The sequence below is a fragment of the Glarea lozoyensis genome, assembly GCF_000409485.1.
Source record: "Glarea lozoyensis ATCC 20868 chromosome Unknown GLAREA7, whole genome shotgun sequence".
Classification (NCBI taxonomy): Eukaryota; Fungi; Ascomycota; class Leotiomycetes; order Helotiales; family Helotiaceae; genus Glarea; species Glarea lozoyensis.
In genome coordinates this window covers 1,027,783-1,048,598 of record NW_007361002.1, presented here as the reverse complement: position 1 = coordinate 1,048,598, position 20,816 = coordinate 1,027,783, and the positions used below count along the sequence as shown (strand labels likewise).

Sequence of the window (20,816 nt, the reverse complement as noted above, 5' to 3'; positions counted from 1 at the left end):
CTGATCCGGGCACCGTTCAAGATCTAGATCAACAGCTGAGTTCAGAAGTGGTAAGTGAAATATCGCAGCCCTGCTAATTCCTACCTATATTTTCAAGACATGTAAGAAGACTGGGCTTTCACGAGTCATTTAGGAGGTCAAGAAAACAGAGGGAGGCGTATAAAATACAGACAAATTCTTTTTGGTTTTCATTTTCCAGGAACAGGAGTTCCTTGGGGGCTTGGGGTATCAACTCCTCCATTAAGCTTCCGCTTCTTCTTCTTCCTCCGAGGAACAACTGCTGGTTTCGCACCATAGTCACCGAGTGTCAGGTGTGTCGAGCATGTCATACACACAGCACCTTCTGGAGGCGTGCAGAAAACTACGAAGAACGTTAGTATTATTTTGGGTGTCAACGAAACAGGGAAACCCACTGCTCAGGCATATACTGCACACAAAGCCGACATCCACCACCCTTCTATGGCAGAAACATGCTGCTCTAAAATCTACCACCTCTTGCGTGGGCGCTACTAGACTTTTCCGAGATGTGTTGTCCGGCAGAAATGCCATCATGAGATACTGTAGCAGCCCCTGTGGGTTACTTAACTGCATGTAAATCCCTTTGGTAGTATCAGATGCCTGTTGTAAGAATACTGTATCTCCAGCTAGTTTCAATATATCTATTGGTATCCGCAACCGCTGGGCTGCGAATGTTGTGTTCATTATTGGGATATATTGATGCGCCAAATCCCCAGACACCGAAATCACCAAAATACGACTCTGTAACCCGGTCACGTTCGTTGTGGTGTCGACCGAGGTAGTGGATTCCTTGGAGGGGCTGGTGTTTTCATCCAAGTAAGCTACGTTGACTTTGTTTATATATGCCAAAGCTAAGGTAAGAGCACCAGCCATCTGAGAGGTATTCGTAGTAGATATGTCTGGCTCTGTTGTGGTCGCTACCAACTCGCGGAGGGAAGTGAGAAGACTATCTTCTATAAGAGCAAATGGGCGGTATTTGTTGGCGTCATTAAGACTTGGGTGAGAGGCGTCTTTCATCTCGACGTCTACCGAGTTGGCAGCTTGGGGGCGAGGATAGAGCCATACCGCACGATGGCAATGGCTCGCGACTACAGCTACCTGATTGGCATTATGAGAGGCAAGATGTGCGTTTATAAATACAAGAATGTTGGCGATCGCTTTCGAGAGGGGGAGAGTCGGATGTAATAGTGTCCATGCGTGAGGATTGGTATCGAGTACAATGACGAGGAGGGATGGACCAGGGCCTGCGTGAAGGTTAGACTGATGTTTCGCAGACAATTAGAGAGTTCTCACCTTGTACATCGCCTTCGTAATGATCCGTTCCATCTACGCGGTCCATCTTGCTCTTGTGCCTGGCATGCCAACCTTACACCTCACGTTCCTGCGGTGTTGGTCCGAATGTTGTTGAAGTGACGTCGAAAATGCTTCAGTAATAGATTGGTGACGGCTCAAGGAAGAACTGCGATTACGAAAAGAATGGCGCCAGCCGAACGTACGCAGTAATGCGGAATAGGAAATCTAACGCCCCCAGAAGTGAATTATCAAATAAGAACGGAGAGTCGCCATTTCTGCCCTCAACGCAACACGACTTCCCGTGATCGTGGACAGTCAGCCCTATGGGACGATCTAATCCTTGCTTGTCGGATAATTATTGATCCTGAGTTTGTTCCGGTCTTAGCTTGCGTCTGTGCTTAGAAGACCTTACGACAACCAGCTTCCAGCACTCATAATCAATACAGCCTCGAGAATTATATTTTTGAAAGTTTTCTCGGGAGTTTGCCATCATGGCAAATTCTTCTGACGAAATCTTTGATCCCAGTGTTCCAGCCTCACCTTCCTCAATCTACAACCAAAGCCTCAATGCATCGCTTGAGGACCAGACTATACTGCTACTTGCAGGGTTGATGGAAGCTGGTCAAGAAGATGAGAACACTTGCAAAGAGTTGGCCAACCTCACAAAACTTCTGACCGATGATTCTTCGGATGAAACAAGGTCTCCAGAGCCGCACAAACCTCTTTACCAGCTCGTCGATGCCGACTCCGTGGATACGATTCTCGGCTTTCTGGACATGAGACAGTCGGCAAGCGTTAGAGGTTACGCTACTCTCGCCATATCCGCCTATCTCAAAGCTTCTGGCGACAAGGGAGTCGATCTTCTCTCAAAGTTTTTCCATTCAAAAGTCCGCAAAGGCACATATGACGATTTCATTGTTGCCTTTTCTGTTGCCGCCTCCATCTTTCCAGTTGTTCCAGATGTTACTGCAGCGCTCTTTCTAAGCGAGGGCTTCGTCGCCAATCTTGGCTCCTTGATGAGAAGAAAATGGAAGAGTAAGAAAGTCGAGCAATCTGCGCTCGAGATGTTGAATGTAGCATGTATGAATACACCATGTCGAGAGGCAATCAAAAAATATTGCACCGAATGGCTTGAGGACATGGTTGCCACCAGAGCTCCAGAATCTCCACCCGTTGATACTCAGGAATCCAAGCAGATTGAAGATGGCACGATCCAACAAGGAACTCACTCGGCATCAGTGGTAAACTTGGCGGCAGTTGTTCTGGCGAAGCTGCAGGTAGGTGCTATATTACCCTTACAAGTTTTCTTAAGATTTCTGTAAGTCTCAAAAAGTGCTTCAACTAATTGCAGGGGTGAAGGTAATTCCTACTACGCCTGCTCCTGGTACAGAAGAAGAGAGAATTCAGCCTGCAACAACAAGTATGGAGGACCTTTCAGACATGTTTAAGAATATGCTGTCGGAAGGGGAATCTCAACAGAGTGCAATTGAAGGGCTAGCATACGCCTCCATTCAACCTAAGGTTAAAGAGAAGTTAGCTTCCGACAAACAATTCATAAAGAATCTCATCAAAGCGTTAGCAGAAGCACCTGCAAAATCACCTGCCACTTACGGGGCTCTTAGTGTTCTTGTCAACCTGACCGCTTATTTGCCAGCTGTTTCTGAGGAGCAGAAACGCATAAGTCAGCTGAAAGCATACGCAAACGCTTCAAAGGCGCCTGAAGGTCCCGACCCCTTGAATGATGAGGACCATGTTACGAAAAGATGCCAGACTGTTTTTGAAGCTGGAATTATTCCCGTTCTAGTCACTCATAGCCAACATGGGTCAATAGCGTCATTGACGTTGGTGGTCTCCATTGTCTTTTCGCTCTCGAAGACTACCAAAATTCGAGGGAAAATGGCTCAGCAAGGGGCTATCAAACTTTTGCTACATGCATATTCTGTCTTTCCTACGGATAATTTAACAGCTCAGCGGACGACGGCACATGCTTTGGCGCGCATCCTAATCTCGACAAATCCACAACATATATTTGGCGGATCAAATCCTCTACCTCTTACATCGGCCATTCGCCCGCTTCTCCTACTCTTATCCGAGGATCCGAACTCGGAGCAAAGAGATCTTCTTCCAATTTTTGAATCGCTTTTAGCTCTCACCAATCTTGCATCCACGGATGACACGGCACGCAACCCTATAATCCGGAACTCATTTCCTCAGATCGAGGAACTCCTTCTCTCCAACAATAAAATGGTCACAAGAGCGACCGTCGAGCTGATCTGCAATCTTATGCAATCGCCAGAAGGAGTCGCCAAATTCGCCGATGGCAGCAAGCAAGCAAGTCAGAGGATGCACATTCTTCTCGCATTGACCGATTCGGAAGACTTCGCAACTCGACGAGCAGCAGGCGGTGGTCTGGCTAGTTTGACTGAGTGGGACACAGCTGTCAATGCCATTCTGGAGCGCGATCGAGGTGTCACTCTACTCCTGGCAATGTGCAAAGAAGATGAAGAGGAGTTAAGGCATAGAGGCGTTGTTTGCGTGTTGAACGTGGTATCTGCCCCCGGAAAGGTGGGTGAGTGGGGCGTCAAGAAAGTGAAGGAGGATGGAGGTATTGATACACTAAAGGAGTGTTTGAAGAAATCGCGAAATCAAGAGGTTCTTGAGATTACTGTGGAAGCGTTGAAGAAGCTTTTGGGAGATGAGAAAGATGCACAGAAACAGATTGAATAAGGCTTTAAGTTTGCTTCGTTCAGGTGACGGGAGGAATATGCTTTAGCGAGAGAACAACAAACTTCAAGTTCTGCAAAGATCACACCGTCATCCGGTATCACGAACGACTTCGTTTAACAATCTCTCCCGAAAGTTTGAAATTCTTCTAGGTAGGACTAGCATCGATCAAAAAGAAAAATAAAACACAGAAAACCAGATAAGTGCTTACATCTGGGAGGAAAAAAAGATCACATGGAAATTTGGCCAAACAAAGTTGAGAGGAGATTTGGGACATGAAAAGCATTTTCAGCGGATTAAATACATACATCATAAGTTGCTTGGTACCAATGGTTCTACATGAAATCATAGTTCTAAGATCTTAACATTCCTCTCTCGTGTAGAGGGGGGTACGCTGTCAGACCCACATCTCGCTCTCAGCACACTAAAAGCTCATTTGCTTCTTTATTTCAACATTGAGATGAGCTCGAATTTTGGTGTGTGATACCTGAAGGAAAGCATATTTATGTTGTTAATGACTCTACGGCTCCGAGGAAATACTCCTTCGCCGTTTAAGCCATTCGTGTTGTTCCCTAGATTGACACGAGATCAAAACAATCTTACTTGATCAACCCACCTATGAATACTCAATTTAGTACCTACAAGATTTATGGCTGGTGTCATTTTTACGGGCGCTCACTGCGATGATTTACGTTAAGGCTCCTCAAAAACTGTAAGAAATAGTTGTTTTTAGTTGGTTAAACTACCACAACGAAATGACGAAATCGCAGCCAATAGATATATATTAAATTCTTTCTGTAACAGTAAGCAACCTTAAGAGCATAGTTTTACATCGCGATAGTCAACCTGATAACTTCGTCACCCTTTTAAGCCATTTCATCACCACATCTGACATCAACAGCAGGCTCGCAACTTTCAGCAGTTGCTTCGAAGGCTTGAACGATGTTGAAACGCCATCGTACGTCCCCGGATATGTCCAACTTCATGAAGAACTTCAATGAATGTATGGCGTCAAACAGAGCTTTACTCATTATGAGTTGTAGTTGGCCCCGGCGCAGTCTCCTTATTTACGGCCTCTAAGTTAGGAACCCCAGCTTCCACACCACCTGAAACGAGCTTTTCAGTTGTGATGAGTTGATCTGGCGGAGGAGCAACCCAACCCGCACTCTTTCTTGGATCGACGTGTAGGAGATACATAGTATCAATCTCTTCCAGTGTTCTTCCACGCCCTTCGATGACGAAGAAATAGACCGTCGCAGCGGCTAGGAAAAGACACGACGCAAAAATGTATCCGTATCGGAAGTCGATATCACCAACAATGAATGGCGTGAAGAAGGCGAGGAGGAAGTTCCAGAACCAATTAGCGGCGGTGGATATACCCATAGCCTTGGATCTATATCTGCTTGGATAAACTATGCATGTTAGTAACAGCTTAAAAGCCAAGGAATGATGTCAAAGCAGGACTTACGCTCTGCACAGATAGTCCAAACTATAGGACCCCATGTCGTAGCAAAACCGAGAATGAATAGACAAGCGAACACAATCATGGCCTTTCCAGCATGTGGACTATTTTCAGGAACATCTCGATCCAGTGAAAAGTGGCCCACGGAAGCAAAAACCATGAAGCAGACAAACATCCACATTGCCCCAAATACAAGTGACTTCCTTCGACCAAAGTGCTCAACCACATAAAGACCAAGAAAAGTCGACCCGAAATTTACACCTCCTAGAATCATTTGTGTAACATAGGAATTGTGAATACCGGTACTTGTGAAGATAACTGTGCCGTAGTAGAAAAAATAGTTTGCTCCGGTGAGTTGTTGAAGTGACTGAAGAGTGACACCAAGTGCTATACGATAAGCCATTCGTGGTGCTGTGAACATCTCATACCATTTTTGGTTTTTGTGTAGCTGTTCTTCTTCGTACTTGGCGTGGATCTCGGCAAACTCCTCGGCCAAGACAGGATGGTCTGCAGAGACGCCATAGAGTTTCCTCATCGTTTCTTTTGCTTGGTCAGTCCGGCCATGACGATAATCGTATCGAGGACTTTCTGGAAAGAAGATTATGCCAAACCCGAGAATAATGACCCATAAAAAGGATATTCCAAGCGGGATACGCCAAGACCCAGTGTCGTTACGTTTTTCGGTACCAAAATTGATCTTCAGTGTGTCAGCGGTAGCTTCAGCATATCATCGGTTACGTCTCTTACGCAATTCGCAACAAAAATACCAATGGTAATAAACAATTGATATGTACTGCTTAAGTCAGCAAGACTTTTAGACAGCCACGAAACTGATCTGAACGAACCTGATAAGTGCGCCACGAATGTGCCTTGGTGCGCTTTCTGATTGATACATAGGCACCAATAAGCTCAGTGCGCCAACGCCTAACCCAGCGATCCATCTTCCAACAACAACTTAGAGATGTCAGCATCTACTTCAAAAAATCAAGCAAAACAGTAATGATTATGATGTGCTTACTTTGATACCACTTTGGCTGTTCAGCTGTCATCTGTACGATGAGACCTACATGGAGCATGATACACCATGCTGAGATTGACCACTTCCTGCCGATTCTGTCCGCAACAGGACCAGCTGTCAAGGCTCCCATCAATGTGCCGATTGAAAGTAGTGCAACAATAAGTCCAGATCGGACATTGCTGAAGTGGTAACCGTCACCGACAGAATCCCTCTGCCCAAACCTCTCCTTGAAATCTTTCATACCCAAGAAACCAGAAATCTGACCAGTGTCGTATCCAAAGACAAAGCCTACATATGATTAGATAAATCGTAAAAGTTACATGGCACAACATACCTCCTATGGAGACAAACACTCCCATGATGAAGGAGTGTATGGTAACTATAGGTATAGGAGGTGCATTTTGATAAGTTTGCTTTTCGCCTTGAGAAGTGTCGCCATTTGTAGAAGTAGAGTTGCGGCCCATAAAGGGGATATTTAATCTGCTCGTTATGCCCATGATATCTATTTTCGATTGAAATTTGTTGTGAGGATACACAAGTCATACACAAGAAGTAGATACATGTTATATAGTCTCAGTTCTGTGCCGCTGGAATTGCTCATTGGATGGGCTGTTCTGGATGGGCTGTTTGTCAGGGGTACTACATCTCCATTGGTCGACGATGTACGGAGTAGAAATGTCATGGGATAGAAAGAATCTACTCTCCTTTTCTGGCGACGAGAGAGAAACGAAGTAGAGAGCCACGAGGTATGGCCACCATTTGCCGTTGGGGGTGATTTGCAGAAAAGGACTTGAGTGATTAGTCTGATTCAATTTCAATAGCCCGGAAAGGACGGAGCCTCGATTCCAGAAGTAATTCACGGCTTTGAAATGCTTAGAAGGCCCGATGGTGCAGGACAAAGGACCAGGAACCGGCGGCTACCTTATTCAGCAGCTTTGGACAGAGATATGGCAGATGACTTTGCGTGTAAGGAAAGGCCCGAGAATGACGACAGAGCCACCATGCGGTTCAGCATCGCGTCTACGACCGATTCAACACGAGTAACAGAATGAAAGCGGAAAAACAACAGAAAGAAATACACAAATGCTACCAGAGCAATATGCCAATGAACAGAATCAAGGCACAACCACGTCGAGCGTAAACTGCTGCGCGAAAACGTGATGCGTATCATCGAGTCCTTTTTCAGTCCAATGCAGCATCCGTTGGCACTGCAGTGGCCACCTAGCCTGGCATTACACAATATACGGTTCCGTCGACTTCCCCAGAAACTGGGGAAAATGAAATGGCCTCCCATGTTTGTGGTAAGAAAACCGGATGATCCGGCATCCAAATACCCCAAACTCAGGAGTGGCACTGGAGGGTAGCAAGGGGCCTCGTACGATGACGATGCGGGGACTTAGAGTTGAGTTTTTAAGAAGATTCCTGCTTGATCTCGTGCTCGTATGCTGCATAGATATCAGTCTGAGAGACGATTGAAGCATCGTATTGTCATCTAGCCGAGAGCTGGCGACCGAGAACTTGAGAAGACAGGCGGGATTTTGCGATGAGTATGAGTGTAATAACACGGATTCACGGTGGAGGAACCTCGGATTAACAGCTCATGACTCTGGATGAACTGCAAGTTGAATCTGTTCTACTGTGCGAGTGTGAGTGCGAGTGAGCTGTAGAGATGAAGTTGGGGTCAATGCCGAGATATCGGCTCTTTCTTGGAAGAACCTTTCGAAATTGCGGCTCGCAATCACGTGGTTGAAATTTTAAGCGAAATCCCACACACTTTTTGGTTCTTCGCCCTGCGATTTCGTTTTCTCGATTTACGACCAACGACAACCACCAATCCGACAATTCTCGTCAATCCAACAACCAGCCACCATGACGAAAATCAACAGCTGTACGTATTCTCTCGCCCCTACTCGATGTATATTCGATAATGAGAGGGGGCCTTTCTAACTCTTGAGCGCAACGCTAATATCTCTGAAGCCCTCCACTCCTCAAGGAGAAAGTCTCGCAAGGCTCACTACGATGCGCCATCAAGCGTCAGACGAACAATCATGAGCGCTCCATTGAGCAAGGAGCTCCGTGAGAAATACAATGTTTGTGCCCTAGAAAAATGCTGGTCTGTGACTTTCCTAACATTGTTGCTAGGTTCGATCCATCCCAATCCGAAAGGACGATGAAGTCACCGTTGTCCGTGGTTCCAACAAGGGCCGTGAGGGAAAGATCACTTCTGTCTACCGTCTCAAGTACATCGTACACATCGAGCGTGTTGTTAAGGAGAAATCTTCTGGTCAATCAGTCCCAATCGGCGTTCACCCATCCAAGGTTGTCATCACGAAATTGAAGCTCGACAAGGACCGCGAGAACATTCTTGAGCGCATCAAGACCGGCCGAGAGATCAAGGAGAAGCTTAAGTCGAAGGCATAAATGGGTTTTGGTCTGGCGTGTTGGCATGATATTTTACATAAAAGGGTGCTGGCAGGCGCTGGCTGGTTGTGCTAGACAATAGGAATACCAAACCATTTATGGCCATTTCACATCCTCCGTGCTCGCACGTCTGGTATTACTGTGAAATGCTCCATGGGAGTTCCTCCCGAAGCAACTGTGCTTATGCATAGTACACTGCCATTGCTATACATACATTTGCTTTGGGAGGGTCGCGCTTCCGTACTAACTGAGAAAATTGCAGCTGATGATCTTTTCTTTTTGTTTTGGATATATTATCTCCTCGTCAACCTCCTTTATTGGATTCTACGGCTTTCGAGGTAAACGAACATCCTAGAGGAAACAACAAGCCTACCTCTTACAAGGTAGACTTGCTTACCTGCAGACCGTCCTCTAGATTTCAGTCATTGATGTACGATGGTTTGAAGGTAAGAGACATATACACTTTTCATTTGCCTAGTTTTGATATTAAATAAAATTTTATCTTCTGGCAACCTTATTCCCAAAAACATCTGCTCGCTGCCGAATGAAATTCGGTAGAGTGACCTAAAACTTCTCTACGTATGGTCGGACATCTGCAAGAGAGTTAGTATCCTCTACCCTCAATTAATACCAGGACAAAACTTACCAAGTTCTTGTGTAAAATGTGATCGAGGTTGGGTATGGAGGTACCAGTAACTATCGGCAATCTGCGTGTTTCAGTCAGCATGGCTTCCAAAATCCAGCAAGAATGTAACTTACAGCATCACTATTAATCTTCGCATCCGGCCCCGCGCCAACCATCCACTCTTTCGTCCTCGGAATATCAATCACACCATCAATAATAGCATGTACCACATGAACACCCTTTGGACCAAACTCCCTCGCCAGACTCTGTCCCGTCGCTCTCAGAGCAAACTTCCCACTCGCAAAACTACTCATATTGGCACCACCCCTCAAACTCGCCGTCGCACCAGTAATCACCAGCGTAGGCGGATGTTCACTTTTCTCCACACTCTCCAACAACAACGGCAACACCTTTTGCGCGAACAAGAAAAATCCCTTCCCAGTCGCCTCATACCCGGCCTCATAGTCCTCCAGCGAGAGCTCCAAAAACGGCTTCCGGATGAATTTCCCGCCTACATTGTAGATGGCCGCTGCTAACTTCTTATTCGCAAACGCCTGATCTTTTTGGATTTCTGAGAACGCTTTGGTCACTGATTCTGGGTTCGAGACGTCGGTGGAGATTCCCAGGGCGGTTCCGCCTGATGATTTGATCTCTTCGACGATGGATTCGTAGTTTGCGGGGTTGCGGGCGAGGAGGACTACGGGGTATGTTTTTGCGAATTTGAGGGCTACGGATCGACCTTTTTACTTCTTAGTTTCTAGCTCTTTAAGTTTGCAAGATGAATAATGTAGGGTGTATTACCAGTTCCAGCACCGACGCCTGCGACGATACTGAAGAAATTACTTTTAGCAGCCATATCTGAAGGGTTTAGGTGATTGTTATGCTGGTTTATTCGTCGTGAAGCTGTAGACATGTATTACACAGAATGAGATATCAATTGAAAATGTAAAAAGATGGAAAGTGAAGAAGCAATTGCTCTCTGTATTAAATGGTTTATTACTTCATGTCGACGAATGACGTGACGATCGCGAAATGGAGGGGTAGCTCAGGCTTGGTCATCAATTCTGTGCATTGTCAACAACTCCGAAAAATGGGAAGAAGCTTGAAAATGGAACATGATTGGAGCTTTTCTATTCTAGTTTGGTTCCTTGTCCCTTTCTGGAAACCAAAGTATGCTTGGAGGGACTTTTGGATTAGTGAACGCGGAGGTATCATGTCGCCGTTGCCAGACCTTAGTCCGATGACTTCGGGGCTAGTGTAACAACAAAACTTTGAAAATTAATAGTCAAAAGAGACGAAGCCTCTACATAAATTTACAGTGGTTGTTTACCATGGGCTATAGTAGATGTACTGGAGATATCGTTAAATCAGGATGTTGTGTACATAATGTCTCATTTCGAAGTATCGAAGAAGAGAGTATATAGATATCTTTAGATTACATCCTGATTTCTATAACATATTTGGCAGATATCTAAGCCTCTTTGTTTGAAACTCGTTTTGCTCAAGCAAAACTCCATCTATGCGTAGCCAAATCTTACACCTGCCCAATGCACCTAGCCTTTCCATAACGCCATTGAGAACCAAGTTGCTTCTCATGCAAATATAAACATAAAATATACATAACGGGTGTATGCCTTGGGACTCAGTTTACCCCGCACATCACCTATTTTAAGAAAACACCGTCTATGCGGTTTTCAACATTAGCTTTTGGAAAGCTACTTCCTCCTTAGTTCTGGCCTGTAAACCATTAACGCTATGCCATCTGGGCTGTAAACGAGTCTTGGCCGCCTGATCCTGGGCCTCTAGCCTGGAAAGAGTACTCAGTTTACTGAAAGTCGAGCTCGGAGTTTTTGAATTAACCATACATAAAGCAATGTATTCGCGCTTCGACCTTTCGGAAAGTTTGTCGTACAAAGCGATATTTAATTCGTAATGTTCAGAGGCATTTTCAACCCACAGGGCTTGTACAGCCAGTCTTGCTTCAATGCCATAGAGCCTGATTTGGCGGCAGTCACTGACGCGCTTTCCAATAGATCTGTCCTGCCGCTTCTGGGTTTGGCTCAGTCCTTCTAATATATGGACAGCCGTTGGTACTCCGGCTAGACTGAAGGCTCGATAATTGTCCCTGGGTGGAGTCTTGCATGGCACAGAATTTTTGGCTATATTGGGACCAACTAGAGCTACAGATGCCTTGTGGAGTTGGTCCGCTGCGTAAGTGATCGAATTAGAGAGACTCTCAAGTTGAACATGGCGTAATAAGTTTTGTAATGCTACACCATTCAGCCTCGGATGTAAAGTATGCCCACGGTCCGTGTTGGTAGAATCAACGCCGCACAAAGCTAACAGTCGATACAAAGCATATCGGACGTCGGGGGTGTAGGTAATCGCAGTCGGAACACTATCACTGTCCCAACCCAGCAAAATAGCATCCAAGAGTTTGATGGCGGCCTTGTAGTCCTGCTTAGCAACGCAGTGCTCGACTATTCGCGTAATGGTGCCTGACAATACAGTCTGGCCTTCTCGAATGGCAGCCTGGACGATACGAATAGCTGTGGCTGGACCATGAGCGGCAAGATTTCCTCGAGAAAGACTCTCAAAGATAGCAGGGGTTCGCTTAACTTTCTCTATAAGAAAGCCACCCCTGCGAATGACCTTGCTTGTCATTGCCCAAGTAACGACTTCTGGTTCACTGGCGAGCTGGTACACCAACCTGCGCTTGACCCGCATATCGGCATCCTGCCCTGAGATTTCATTCTCATTTCGCATTCCACGCATTCGTTGAGTAGTATCACGAAAGCCAGCCGGATCTTTTTTAGCAATATAATGATCGAGTATGAGTTTGGTTGTTCTCTCGTTTGGTGCGAATTTGCTGTCGTTGTGAAATGAGTCAACCACAACTTGAGCAAGGTGATGCTGCCGAAGACGAGTAAATTCGCTGATCAGGATGTTGTAAGTTACAATGCTAGGAGGAGCAGTAGACACCAACAGATTGTGGCAAATCTTTGCAACTAAAACATCGATATCTGCCTGTGTTGGGGATGCTTTCGCACTCAAGGTGACCAGTGAGCTATGAAGAGCTGCACGCTCTTTGTTGATCTCTTTATCGTCCCGCCATCTGTAATTTGGATATTGAAGGAATCCATCTCGCAACTTGCTTATTCGTTCGGCCATTTGAACCCTCTGGAGCTCAATATCTCCACTGACCCGCATAATCTCGTTGTTTGGCAAAGAAAAGAGACTAGTCCCCAGCAGCATTTGGTCAACTAGGTTACGGATCATTTCTTCCCTTCTCTCGAGATGAGCTTGAGTCCTCGGCTCACGGTGCTCAAATTCGCGATCCTGCCGGATGATCACATCTTCGTCAATGAACTCTCGTGTCGTTGGGGGATCCAATATAGCTTGCGAAGGTGTATGATCGTTTCGTAACCGGGTATTGAGTCTCTTCAAGCTTGCGTCAAGCTTTGTATATTGTGTTGCAGATGTCGAGCTCCATCTTCTATCCCATACTTTGGTTCGAGTATGGTCCCAAGGCTCATCGACGTGGCTTTCCTTATCGGTTTCATGAATCTCTCCTGAACCATGCTCCACTGCTCTGCGTTTATGAGCAGTGCCAGGCACCTTCAATTCTGCAATTGGCTTTCCAGATTTGACATCTTCAATCGCACGATCCCAATCCTTTATTCGGTTATCCTTCGCTCTGGCGTCTGCTATGGCTGCTGAAGCTAGTATAGAGGAGTAGCATGCGGTGAAAAGCTCCCCGACTGTGAGTTTTCGTCTCTTTACAGCTGCAGTTGTGCTTCGTCGAGTTAGGGCTACCACGGAGTGGATGCAAGAGCTGCATTGACAGGATGATTTGGCCTGCGCAGCGCGAGACCAAATGACTTGCATGTTACGCGCATGCTGATATTGGCCCAATGGACAATATAGAGGTTGTTGACTTCCTGTGGCCTGGAAGAATTCGCGATTGAGTCTGGCGTATGGTCGAGACTTTCTGATGGTGGAAGACAAGCTCAGTCGATTGCTACAATATCAGAGTTGCCGCTTTAAGCGCCAGCTGGAGTGCTTAAACCCCACCAAAGCTCATCAGTCATATCCGTGGACTTCTCATCCTCGATCATTTGAACACGAAGCCCAACATGTTGACCCTCACTCTCACAGCGGACCTGACAGGGTCAGTAAACTTCTCAGAAATGTCTTGGACGTCGCTAAGGCCAATCTTCATAGCGTGACGGACCTGAGACCGGATGATACGCCTGACAACCCTTTCTGGTATACGTTCAAAGTCCAGTGTGGCTCTTGTAGAGAGATCCACCCAAACTTTGTCAACGTGAACCGCTTTGTAAGTGATGTTGAAGATTGATCCAAAGAATGGTTCAGAATATAGGACTAACTGTGTGACAGGAAGCAAATGAAATGCAAGGTAGTCGAGGAGAAGCCAATTTTGTCTGGAAATGCAAATCTTGCAAGGTATTTCCAACTCATATCACACGCCTTCTTGCCGTAAATTAGTAACAGCAAAACAGAGATCGTCTTCTGCAACTATCACCATTGCACCAATACCATATGAGCAGAAGTCGCCACCAACTCGGCAAAAAGTCATTGAATTTGACTGTAGGGGTCTTGAGTTTACAGAGTTCAAACCAGAGGTAAGTTGCTCTTGGACTGATGATTGCTATGATACTTACACTTACATTCACTCAAGGGCGATTGGTTGGCTACTGGTGTGGACTCTAACACAAAGTTTACTGCTATTGATCTCACAGAGGGAGACTGGTTCGATTATGATGAGAAGGCTGGTGATGAGGTTAGCATTAAGGACTTGAAGTGGGAAATTAGCAGGAACTAGTCAGCTGTGATATGCTCGGTGTAAAGAGGTATCAAGGAGAATTAAATACCTTATGATATTATGAGTTCTGGGGTGAATATTCCGAGCAATGATTATGGGACTGATGTCTTAATGTCGAAGTTGAATATTATTCCGAGCCATGAGAATCTATTTAGGTTTCTTGCACGTATTCTGTTTCTCAAAGTTGTATTATCCTTAAATATCTACTAATATCAACTTTACTGTTCAAGAATTCGTGTTGTGGTTTGAGCCAGGTAATATTCGCTATCCTCTAGATCCCGCCAGCCAAAAGCAGCACCGACCTTTAAATTCGCAGCCTCGAGAGCTCAAGCAACGCGCACAAAATATATCCCACGCGCCCACAACTTCATACCTCTCTCCACCGCAAAAATGAGTGTAAGATGTTCCCCGAAATGCTAGTAGGGTTCCAAGCTAACCACCTGTCCCGCGCAGTTCATGCCAATCAACCCGCGGCCCATGCTGCAAGGCCTGTACGTCCCTCCCCCAAGACCACCCAACCCACTCTGAACCTCCCGCAAGCACGGCTGGAACAGAACGCTGATGGAAAGCGTGATAGTGTTAACGACGAAGTCATCATCCGCCTTAAATGGGGCCAGACCGAGTACAAGGGTCGTCTTGTTAGTATCGACAGTTATATGAACATCCAGCTTTCGAATGCGGAAGAGTGGATTGATCAGCAGAAGACGAGTGATCTGGGACAGGTTTTGATCAGGTATGCATGTTTGGAAGACGTCAGAAAATTTGGTTGTTCTTTGGCTGGATGGTGGGAAATGATCTATGGGAAGCACTTGCTAATAGTGGTGTAGATGTAACAACGTTTTATGGATCCAAGGCGCGAACCAGAATAATGGGGATACGAAGATGGAGGGTTGATATCTCGAGGGCATTGCGAGGCGTGAGTAAAGCACAGTAAGCTGTGTTGAGGTTGGCAGCATACTCCAGCCGTGGACTGGAGTGAAAGTGCGGAATCCAGATCTTTGAATTTGACACAAAAGTTCATTCGACATACCACAGGACAAGGCGTTTATGAGAATAAGAGGGTCATGGCAAAATGGAAATTTTATGATACCACCGACTGTTGCCAACCTTCATTGTTCCAAAGTCATAGACCACGCTTTTTGTACCCGCTATGCAAGTTCCTCCATAATTCAGAAATCGTTTTCACATAAGACATCCAACCTTTCGACTGCTTCCTACTTCACTCATCCCTAGTCGCATTCGTTTATTTGGTCCTACCATAACGAATGCCTCAACCAGCCATTCATACCATACTTTTCTGTCATCCGTCTGTCTCCAGACACTAATTTCTAGTTCCGAGTCGTCAGGGAAGTAAAGAGGGTTCTGTACAGATGGTAAGTATTGAAATAGACGGAATTCATCAAAGATGTTGCATAGACAGCTTACCTTCAGAGGGAAGAATATAGGGAACCAGGAGATCATATCCTTGCTTTTCGCGTCAATAGTGTCAGGCCGAGTGCTCAACTCTACCTTCCCATTCTCACCACCATCGTAGAGCACAGCCTCAAAATACCCGGCTATCCCATTGACCACTCCTCTGTCTTTACAGACAAAGTTGAGTCTTGAGTATCGAGTGTTATGCTCATTCGCTCCATCTCCTCCAGCCATACTGCCACCACCACCACCGCTGACACCTCCGCTTCTTCTAGCCTCCGCTATCGCAAGGGTACTAGCAGGAAGCGGGTGCGTGAATTCCCAAGCCTGTTGAATGCGAGGGTGGTCAGGTACAGATGTGGCGAGATAGTCAATAGCATGTAACATGACCACATACGGAGTCTCTGTTGCAGTTGTATCTGTGATAGCCCTTTGAGAAATATCCGAATGTAGTCGAGGCGCCAGAATAGGCGTTAAGTGCGCTGTATACGAGCTAGGAATTGATATACCAAACTGGGGAGCCAATACATGTTGTACACCATCTAGACACTCGGGTGAGAGTTCATTATCGGCGAATGAGCCTAGTAGCTCAGACACAATAATGTCTACCTTTCCGTATATTGGAACTGGCGAGGCCGCAGCGCCAGATGCCGATCGAAGGGGACCTTTCCAGGCACGCATATCACTCTTGACAACGTTTACAACTCGGCCCCAGTCTTCTTCGTTGTGTCTCTGAAGGAGCACGTACGCGTTGGGATTCTTTTCGACCGCCCACACTTCGACCGCAACGCCAGTTGTTTGACTCGCTTTCAGTGCACGAGTGACGAGAGGACCACGACCGGAGCCAGCAACAGCTATCACCACTGAGCCGTTCAAATTGGAGGTTGGCTTTTTCTGTGATGCCCAATCAGATAATGCCTCCTCAATAGCACGTTCATACCAGTCGTATTTGACGGGGTCCTTCTCGAAAACCTCATAAGTGACAGACTCGAGATTGTCTGTGAGAGGTTGAAGCGGGGCTTGGAGATAATCTTGGTATCCAGAACCGAATTTCTCTATAGCTGTTCGGGGAGGCTGATTCCGCTGGAGATACCTCATGTATATCAAATGAGCTGCCGAGTCCTTAGACTTCGACTTCTGCTTCGTGGTGTGATCGGCTGATTCAGCAGGAGTTGGGGAGGCAGACATAGAACTGGATCTTGATGCATCAGCAACAGCGCTCGGTGATGGGAAGCCATCGGCAACAGGTGTGAGTGCGGTAGGATCATCCAATCCTGGAATTGGTCCAACATCGGACAACAGTAACCAAGGTGGATGTTTAGACCTCATGTATCTTGATAAGAGTGCTTGATGCGCTTTACCTAGAACAGGATGCCCACCCTTGTTCTTCAAAAAAGAGGAGGGTGTGAAAGATAGCAGTCGAAGTGGTTCTGCAAACCATCTGGATTGTAGAGAATCTAAAGGTAAGTGACGAGGAATTCCCAAACCTAAGAAATTATCAGCTAGTATTCCATGATGATTATAAAACAGTCAGTAGAGCTGAGACTCTGTCTTGGGGGCAATTCAGTACCACGTAGAAGCTGTCACGCCGCCCAGCGCTACAATTGAAACTTCACACCACGGTATTTGTAGAAAATAAATTTTGTATTGGCTTCTTACCTACAGAGAGTCTTGAATTGTATTTACATACACTGCGAATAAAATTCCACGCATCCCATGTCTCAAACAGATCAATGTGCTTGCTTGCTTTCGGGTTTGGGGTTGTCGCATCCAAAGTCCTTGCAAATGGCTGCAAGTCGCCTGTCATTTCTTTTACTTCTTCGTGTCCGTACATTGGGATCTGAATCGCCATTTGAAGGTAGCTACCAATGGCGAGGGCTTCTTGAATGGCGCGAGCATACTGTATGAGCCCGTTGTTCTCGTTTGTCCCACTGCTGTAGTTTCTCGGCCCTGGTATAATAATGTGTCCCACTCCACAGAAAGCAGCATAGGCAATCTCTATATTAAGCACTTGACGCGAGATGTTGCTTATCAAAGGATCTGGTGAACAGAGATCTATCCACGGACTCGAGTATGCGATGATCTGAGAAAGCGAGTCACTAGGAGTTAGAGGGGTATCGACTGGGTCGAGAGGGGGGATAATCGGCGCTGGTGGGATGCTACCAGATTTCGACTCGTTCTGCGATAGTTCGGAGAGGTACGTGGAGATCAAAGTCAAAACTCTAGAGTGGAAGTAAGGGCTTGTGATGGGACTGGTAACCATATCATACTGCTTTCTGTCAGTGAAAGTTTCCTCTTTACTTGGTGGGGCAGATATACTCCAACGTCATGCGCCTGTCGCAGAACAAAGTCTGTGACAGGCAGTGGTCGCTTCGATTCATGATGTCCGATATAGAATGTTGGCGTATAATCCTCCACTGGGGATTCTGGTTCAAGATTCTGCGAAGTCATGGTGATGGTGATACAGAACAAAGTGGGTGACCGCAAAAAGCCCTGTCGAGAGGACTCGAATTTGGCAGAATAATGGTGATATCGATTTTAGGATCTTACGATCTATAGAACGAGCCGGATTCAGTTATTCGGATCCTCTCGTTGGCCATGATGTAGAAAGTTCTGCGCGACAGAGACTGAAGAATAATTGAGAATATCCCGCTGGGTAGGCGCACAGCTCCCAGATAATTTAAAAGTGGGGCAAGTCTACGGAGCAACATAGGCGAGGCTTTGCTTGCAACAACATTAAAATCTTCACATTCCCATAATTAACTAGAAAAGAAAAGGGTTCTCAGTATTTAGTGTACTAATATGGTGGGTCTAATGCAAGGTTTAGGGACTCGGCCTAAGCCTAAGACGTAGCTCAGTCTAGCTTTCTGGTTCAGGCTTCGGTACCCTCGCTCATGCAGACGGATGAAGGCAGTCAACACTGACAGCGTTGACCTGTTCTAGCTTATTGGAGTCCAGAGAGCTTCATGCATACCATTTCCGAGGTGGAAATGGGTTTATTCAAAGATTCATGTATTATGTTGGGTTGAAATCGAGTACCTAAGCTACCCAGGTACCCTGCGTCGACTCAACTCAACTCATTCAGCTTACTCGTTGACAGAGCCCAGGGTCAATAGTGGGATATATAACTATCAGTTTTCGACATTTCAGATTGATTCTCTGGTCAACAGCTAATCATTCGTCATTTCAAATCCATATCACCACCTCCAGTTTCACAAGATGGCAGAGACAGCGCCAAAGAAACAAGCATGCCCCGGCTCTTGTCACTGCGGATTTACGCAGTACAGTATGTAGATTCAATACTTCTTTTGCCTTTCAACTCCGAACCTCAGTAGTCGGAGAGTGCTCGTTTCTTACATGGCTTTTAGCTTGGAACCAACAAAAGAAATGTAGACTAATTTCTTCCAGTCATCCTCCTCACACTTCCACAGCCGTTCTCGTCGTCTAATCCACCACAACCGACCCAACAACAAATCTACCGCTGTAACTGCACCACGTGTTACAAATTGAACCTCTTCCACGTTCATCCTGCCAATCTCCGCGAGGATTTCATGCTCCTCTCACCACTTGATCCAGATCAAGACTTGAGTACCTACCAGTGTTACGACAAGAAACGGAAATTCTATTTCTGTCCAAAATGTGGAGTGCGATGCCTCACGTTTGGTGGCGTGGGCGAGACTGAAGTCGTGGATTTGACAGAGCTTGCTGGTACTAAAGATGGGAAAAGAGAAGTTTGGCGCGCGAAGTGGGGTGGGGAGAGTGATACGACAACCTATGTTTCAGTCAACGGGACTACGATTGATTACAGAGAGGACTTTGATCTACGCGCTCTCACTGAAGAGAAGAGAGTGCAGTATTTCGACGATCGAACTGAGCCTGAGGAGAAGAAGAAGGAAGTGAGATGGGACAGACCACATTATGGTGGAAGTTATTAACTACTTGGAGGGGTGTTATACAGCTGCTTCGCGCGTGCCACGAATAAGTGAGCTAGTTCTGTACGTTGCTGATTTGTTTCTCATCATTTCTATATACAGTTGCTCAAGCTGAAACACAGTCTCTTGTTCTAATCTTACTTTGAGCAAAGACATATGTCTAGAGTGCAAGTTGCTTATTTATTTACTTTGGTTTTCCTATGTTCTCATACCGGCAATGTTTCTTGTTTGCGCCCGTCATAACTGCCATCGCTCTCAGTAAACCCTCCTCTTCCCGCGCTATTCGAAACGCCTTGTTCTATCGTCCCCGTTTTTGTTAAATGTCTCGTAAGACCATCTTCTCCTTCCTCATGTACATTCGCGCCCTTCGCTATTCTGTTTTGTGTTATTAAAGTGTTCTACAAGCAGCTCTTTTGAGATAGATAGGAGTACTTACATTGCAAAACTGTCCCTCATAATAAGTTCATAAACGGCGGTTGCAAATATTGTCGCCGGAACGTTTACTAAGATTGCTATAGCAGCGTAGTCGTTGAAAGCATCGCCTCCATAAAATATCGCGGCGACAATTCTTGTTCCAAGATCCCTCGCTAAATTTGTAGAGATAGTCAAGTTGGCGAAACCCCAGATCATAGTGGCATAACCCAGTCCGATGATGAAGGGTGCACTGGAAGGGGCGACGAACGGGTTTGCCGGATCCAGTACGGCCCAGATGATGATTCTGGAACGGAGTGTTAGAATCAAACCCATTTACAATATATTGCAACGGTTTACATACCCTATAAAACTGTCCACGAAGAACTCAATGAAGAAGAGTTGTCCATAGTTGGTTTGGGTTGGACTGGGAAAACTACACAAAATACTCCCAGGGCCACCTAGAGAATTTGGACTTGCGCCTCTTGCCCTTGTTGCTGCCGCCAAGGCACTCATTTCAGGGTGATATTGGCCAACGAGCATTAAGCCGGCAAGAAAGGATCCTAAAATCTGCGCGAATATGTACCTCGGAACTTTCGACCACGGAAAACTATTGCAGTCCGATAAGTAGATGGAGTAGACTGTCGGATCGC

General features: G+C 46.0%; 10 protein-coding genes across 10 annotated transcripts; 4 read left to right on the top strand and 6 right to left on the bottom strand.

Annotated features, from left to right (window-relative positions):
* Positions 1 to 188: 188 nt before the first annotated feature.
* Positions 189 to 1,357, bottom strand: GLAREA_01538 (uncharacterized protein; the record flags this gene model as incomplete). Its single annotated transcript, XM_008088754.1, has 3 exons — positions 189 to 361; positions 414 to 1,262; positions 1,312 to 1,357. 3 exons carry the CDS (start codon positions 1,355 to 1,357, stop codon positions 189 to 191), a joined length of 1,068 nt encoding a protein of 355 aa, XP_008086945.1.
* A 445-nt stretch (positions 1,358 to 1,802) lies between these two features.
* Positions 1,803 to 4,038, top strand: GLAREA_01537 (ARM repeat-containing protein; the record flags this gene model as incomplete). Its single annotated transcript, XM_008088753.1, has 2 exons — positions 1,803 to 2,588; positions 2,671 to 4,038. The coding sequence occupies 2 exons, from the start codon at positions 1,803 to 1,805 to the stop codon at positions 4,036 to 4,038; spliced, it is 2,154 nt and encodes a 717-aa protein (XP_008086944.1).
* Positions 4,039 to 5,058: 1,020 nt separating this feature from the next.
* GLAREA_01536 (MFS general substrate transporter) lies at positions 5,059 to 7,012 on the bottom strand (the record flags this gene model as incomplete). Its single annotated transcript, XM_008088752.1, has 6 exons — positions 5,059 to 5,447; positions 5,504 to 6,194; positions 6,245 to 6,290; positions 6,343 to 6,451; positions 6,516 to 6,803; positions 6,850 to 7,012. The coding sequence occupies 6 exons, from the start codon at positions 7,010 to 7,012 to the stop codon at positions 5,059 to 5,061; spliced, it is 1,686 nt and encodes a 561-aa protein (XP_008086943.1).
* Positions 7,013 to 8,384: 1,372 nt separating this feature from the next.
* GLAREA_01535 (Translation proteins SH3-like protein) lies at positions 8,385 to 8,936 on the top strand (the record flags this gene model as incomplete). Its single annotated transcript, XM_008088751.1, has 3 exons — positions 8,385 to 8,403; positions 8,493 to 8,605; positions 8,658 to 8,936. 3 exons carry the CDS (start codon positions 8,385 to 8,387, stop codon positions 8,934 to 8,936), a joined length of 411 nt encoding a protein of 136 aa, XP_008086942.1.
* Positions 8,937 to 9,500: 564 nt separating this feature from the next.
* Positions 9,501 to 10,417, bottom strand: GLAREA_01534 (NAD(P)-binding Rossmann-fold containing protein; the record flags this gene model as incomplete). Its single annotated transcript, XM_008088750.1, has 4 exons — positions 9,501 to 9,529; positions 9,583 to 9,643; positions 9,696 to 10,300; positions 10,363 to 10,417. The coding sequence occupies 4 exons, from the start codon at positions 10,415 to 10,417 to the stop codon at positions 9,501 to 9,503; spliced, it is 750 nt and encodes a 249-aa protein (XP_008086941.1).
* Positions 10,418 to 11,244: 827 nt separating this feature from the next.
* GLAREA_01533 (uncharacterized protein) lies at positions 11,245 to 13,449 on the bottom strand (the record flags this gene model as incomplete). Its single annotated transcript, XM_008088749.1, has 1 exon — positions 11,245 to 13,449. One exon carries the CDS (start codon positions 13,447 to 13,449, stop codon positions 11,245 to 11,247), a length of 2,205 nt encoding a protein of 734 aa, XP_008086940.1.
* A 248-nt stretch (positions 13,450 to 13,697) lies between these two features.
* On the top strand, positions 13,698 to 15,301 carry GLAREA_01532 (uncharacterized protein; the record flags this gene model as incomplete). Its single annotated transcript, XM_008088748.1, has 7 exons — positions 13,698 to 13,732; positions 13,786 to 13,900; positions 13,963 to 14,028; positions 14,085 to 14,207; positions 14,264 to 14,357; positions 14,861 to 15,140; positions 15,235 to 15,301. The coding sequence occupies 7 exons, from the start codon at positions 13,698 to 13,700 to the stop codon at positions 15,299 to 15,301; spliced, it is 780 nt and encodes a 259-aa protein (XP_008086939.1).
* Positions 15,302 to 15,589: 288 nt separating this feature from the next.
* On the bottom strand, positions 15,590 to 18,271 carry GLAREA_01531 (S-adenosyl-L-methionine-dependent methyltransferase; the record flags this gene model as incomplete). The annotated part of the gene is made up of 4 exons (XM_008088747.1): positions 15,590 to 15,769; positions 15,833 to 17,307; positions 17,480 to 18,089; positions 18,140 to 18,271. 4 exons carry the CDS (start codon positions 18,269 to 18,271, stop codon positions 15,590 to 15,592), a joined length of 2,397 nt encoding a protein of 798 aa, XP_008086938.1.
* A 768-nt stretch (positions 18,272 to 19,039) lies between these two features.
* GLAREA_01530 (Mss4-like protein) lies at positions 19,040 to 19,755 on the top strand (the record flags this gene model as incomplete). The annotated part of the gene is made up of 2 exons (XM_008088746.1): positions 19,040 to 19,106; positions 19,229 to 19,755. 2 exons carry the CDS (start codon positions 19,040 to 19,042, stop codon positions 19,753 to 19,755), a joined length of 594 nt encoding a protein of 197 aa, XP_008086937.1.
* Positions 19,756 to 19,958: 203 nt separating this feature from the next.
* Positions 19,959 to 20,706, bottom strand: GLAREA_01529 (Aquaporin-like protein; the record flags this gene model as incomplete). Its single annotated transcript, XM_008088745.1, has 3 exons — positions 19,959 to 20,127; positions 20,189 to 20,470; positions 20,528 to 20,706. 3 exons carry the CDS (start codon positions 20,704 to 20,706, stop codon positions 19,959 to 19,961), a joined length of 630 nt encoding a protein of 209 aa, XP_008086936.1.
* Between the last annotated feature and the right edge of the window lie 110 nt (positions 20,707 to 20,816).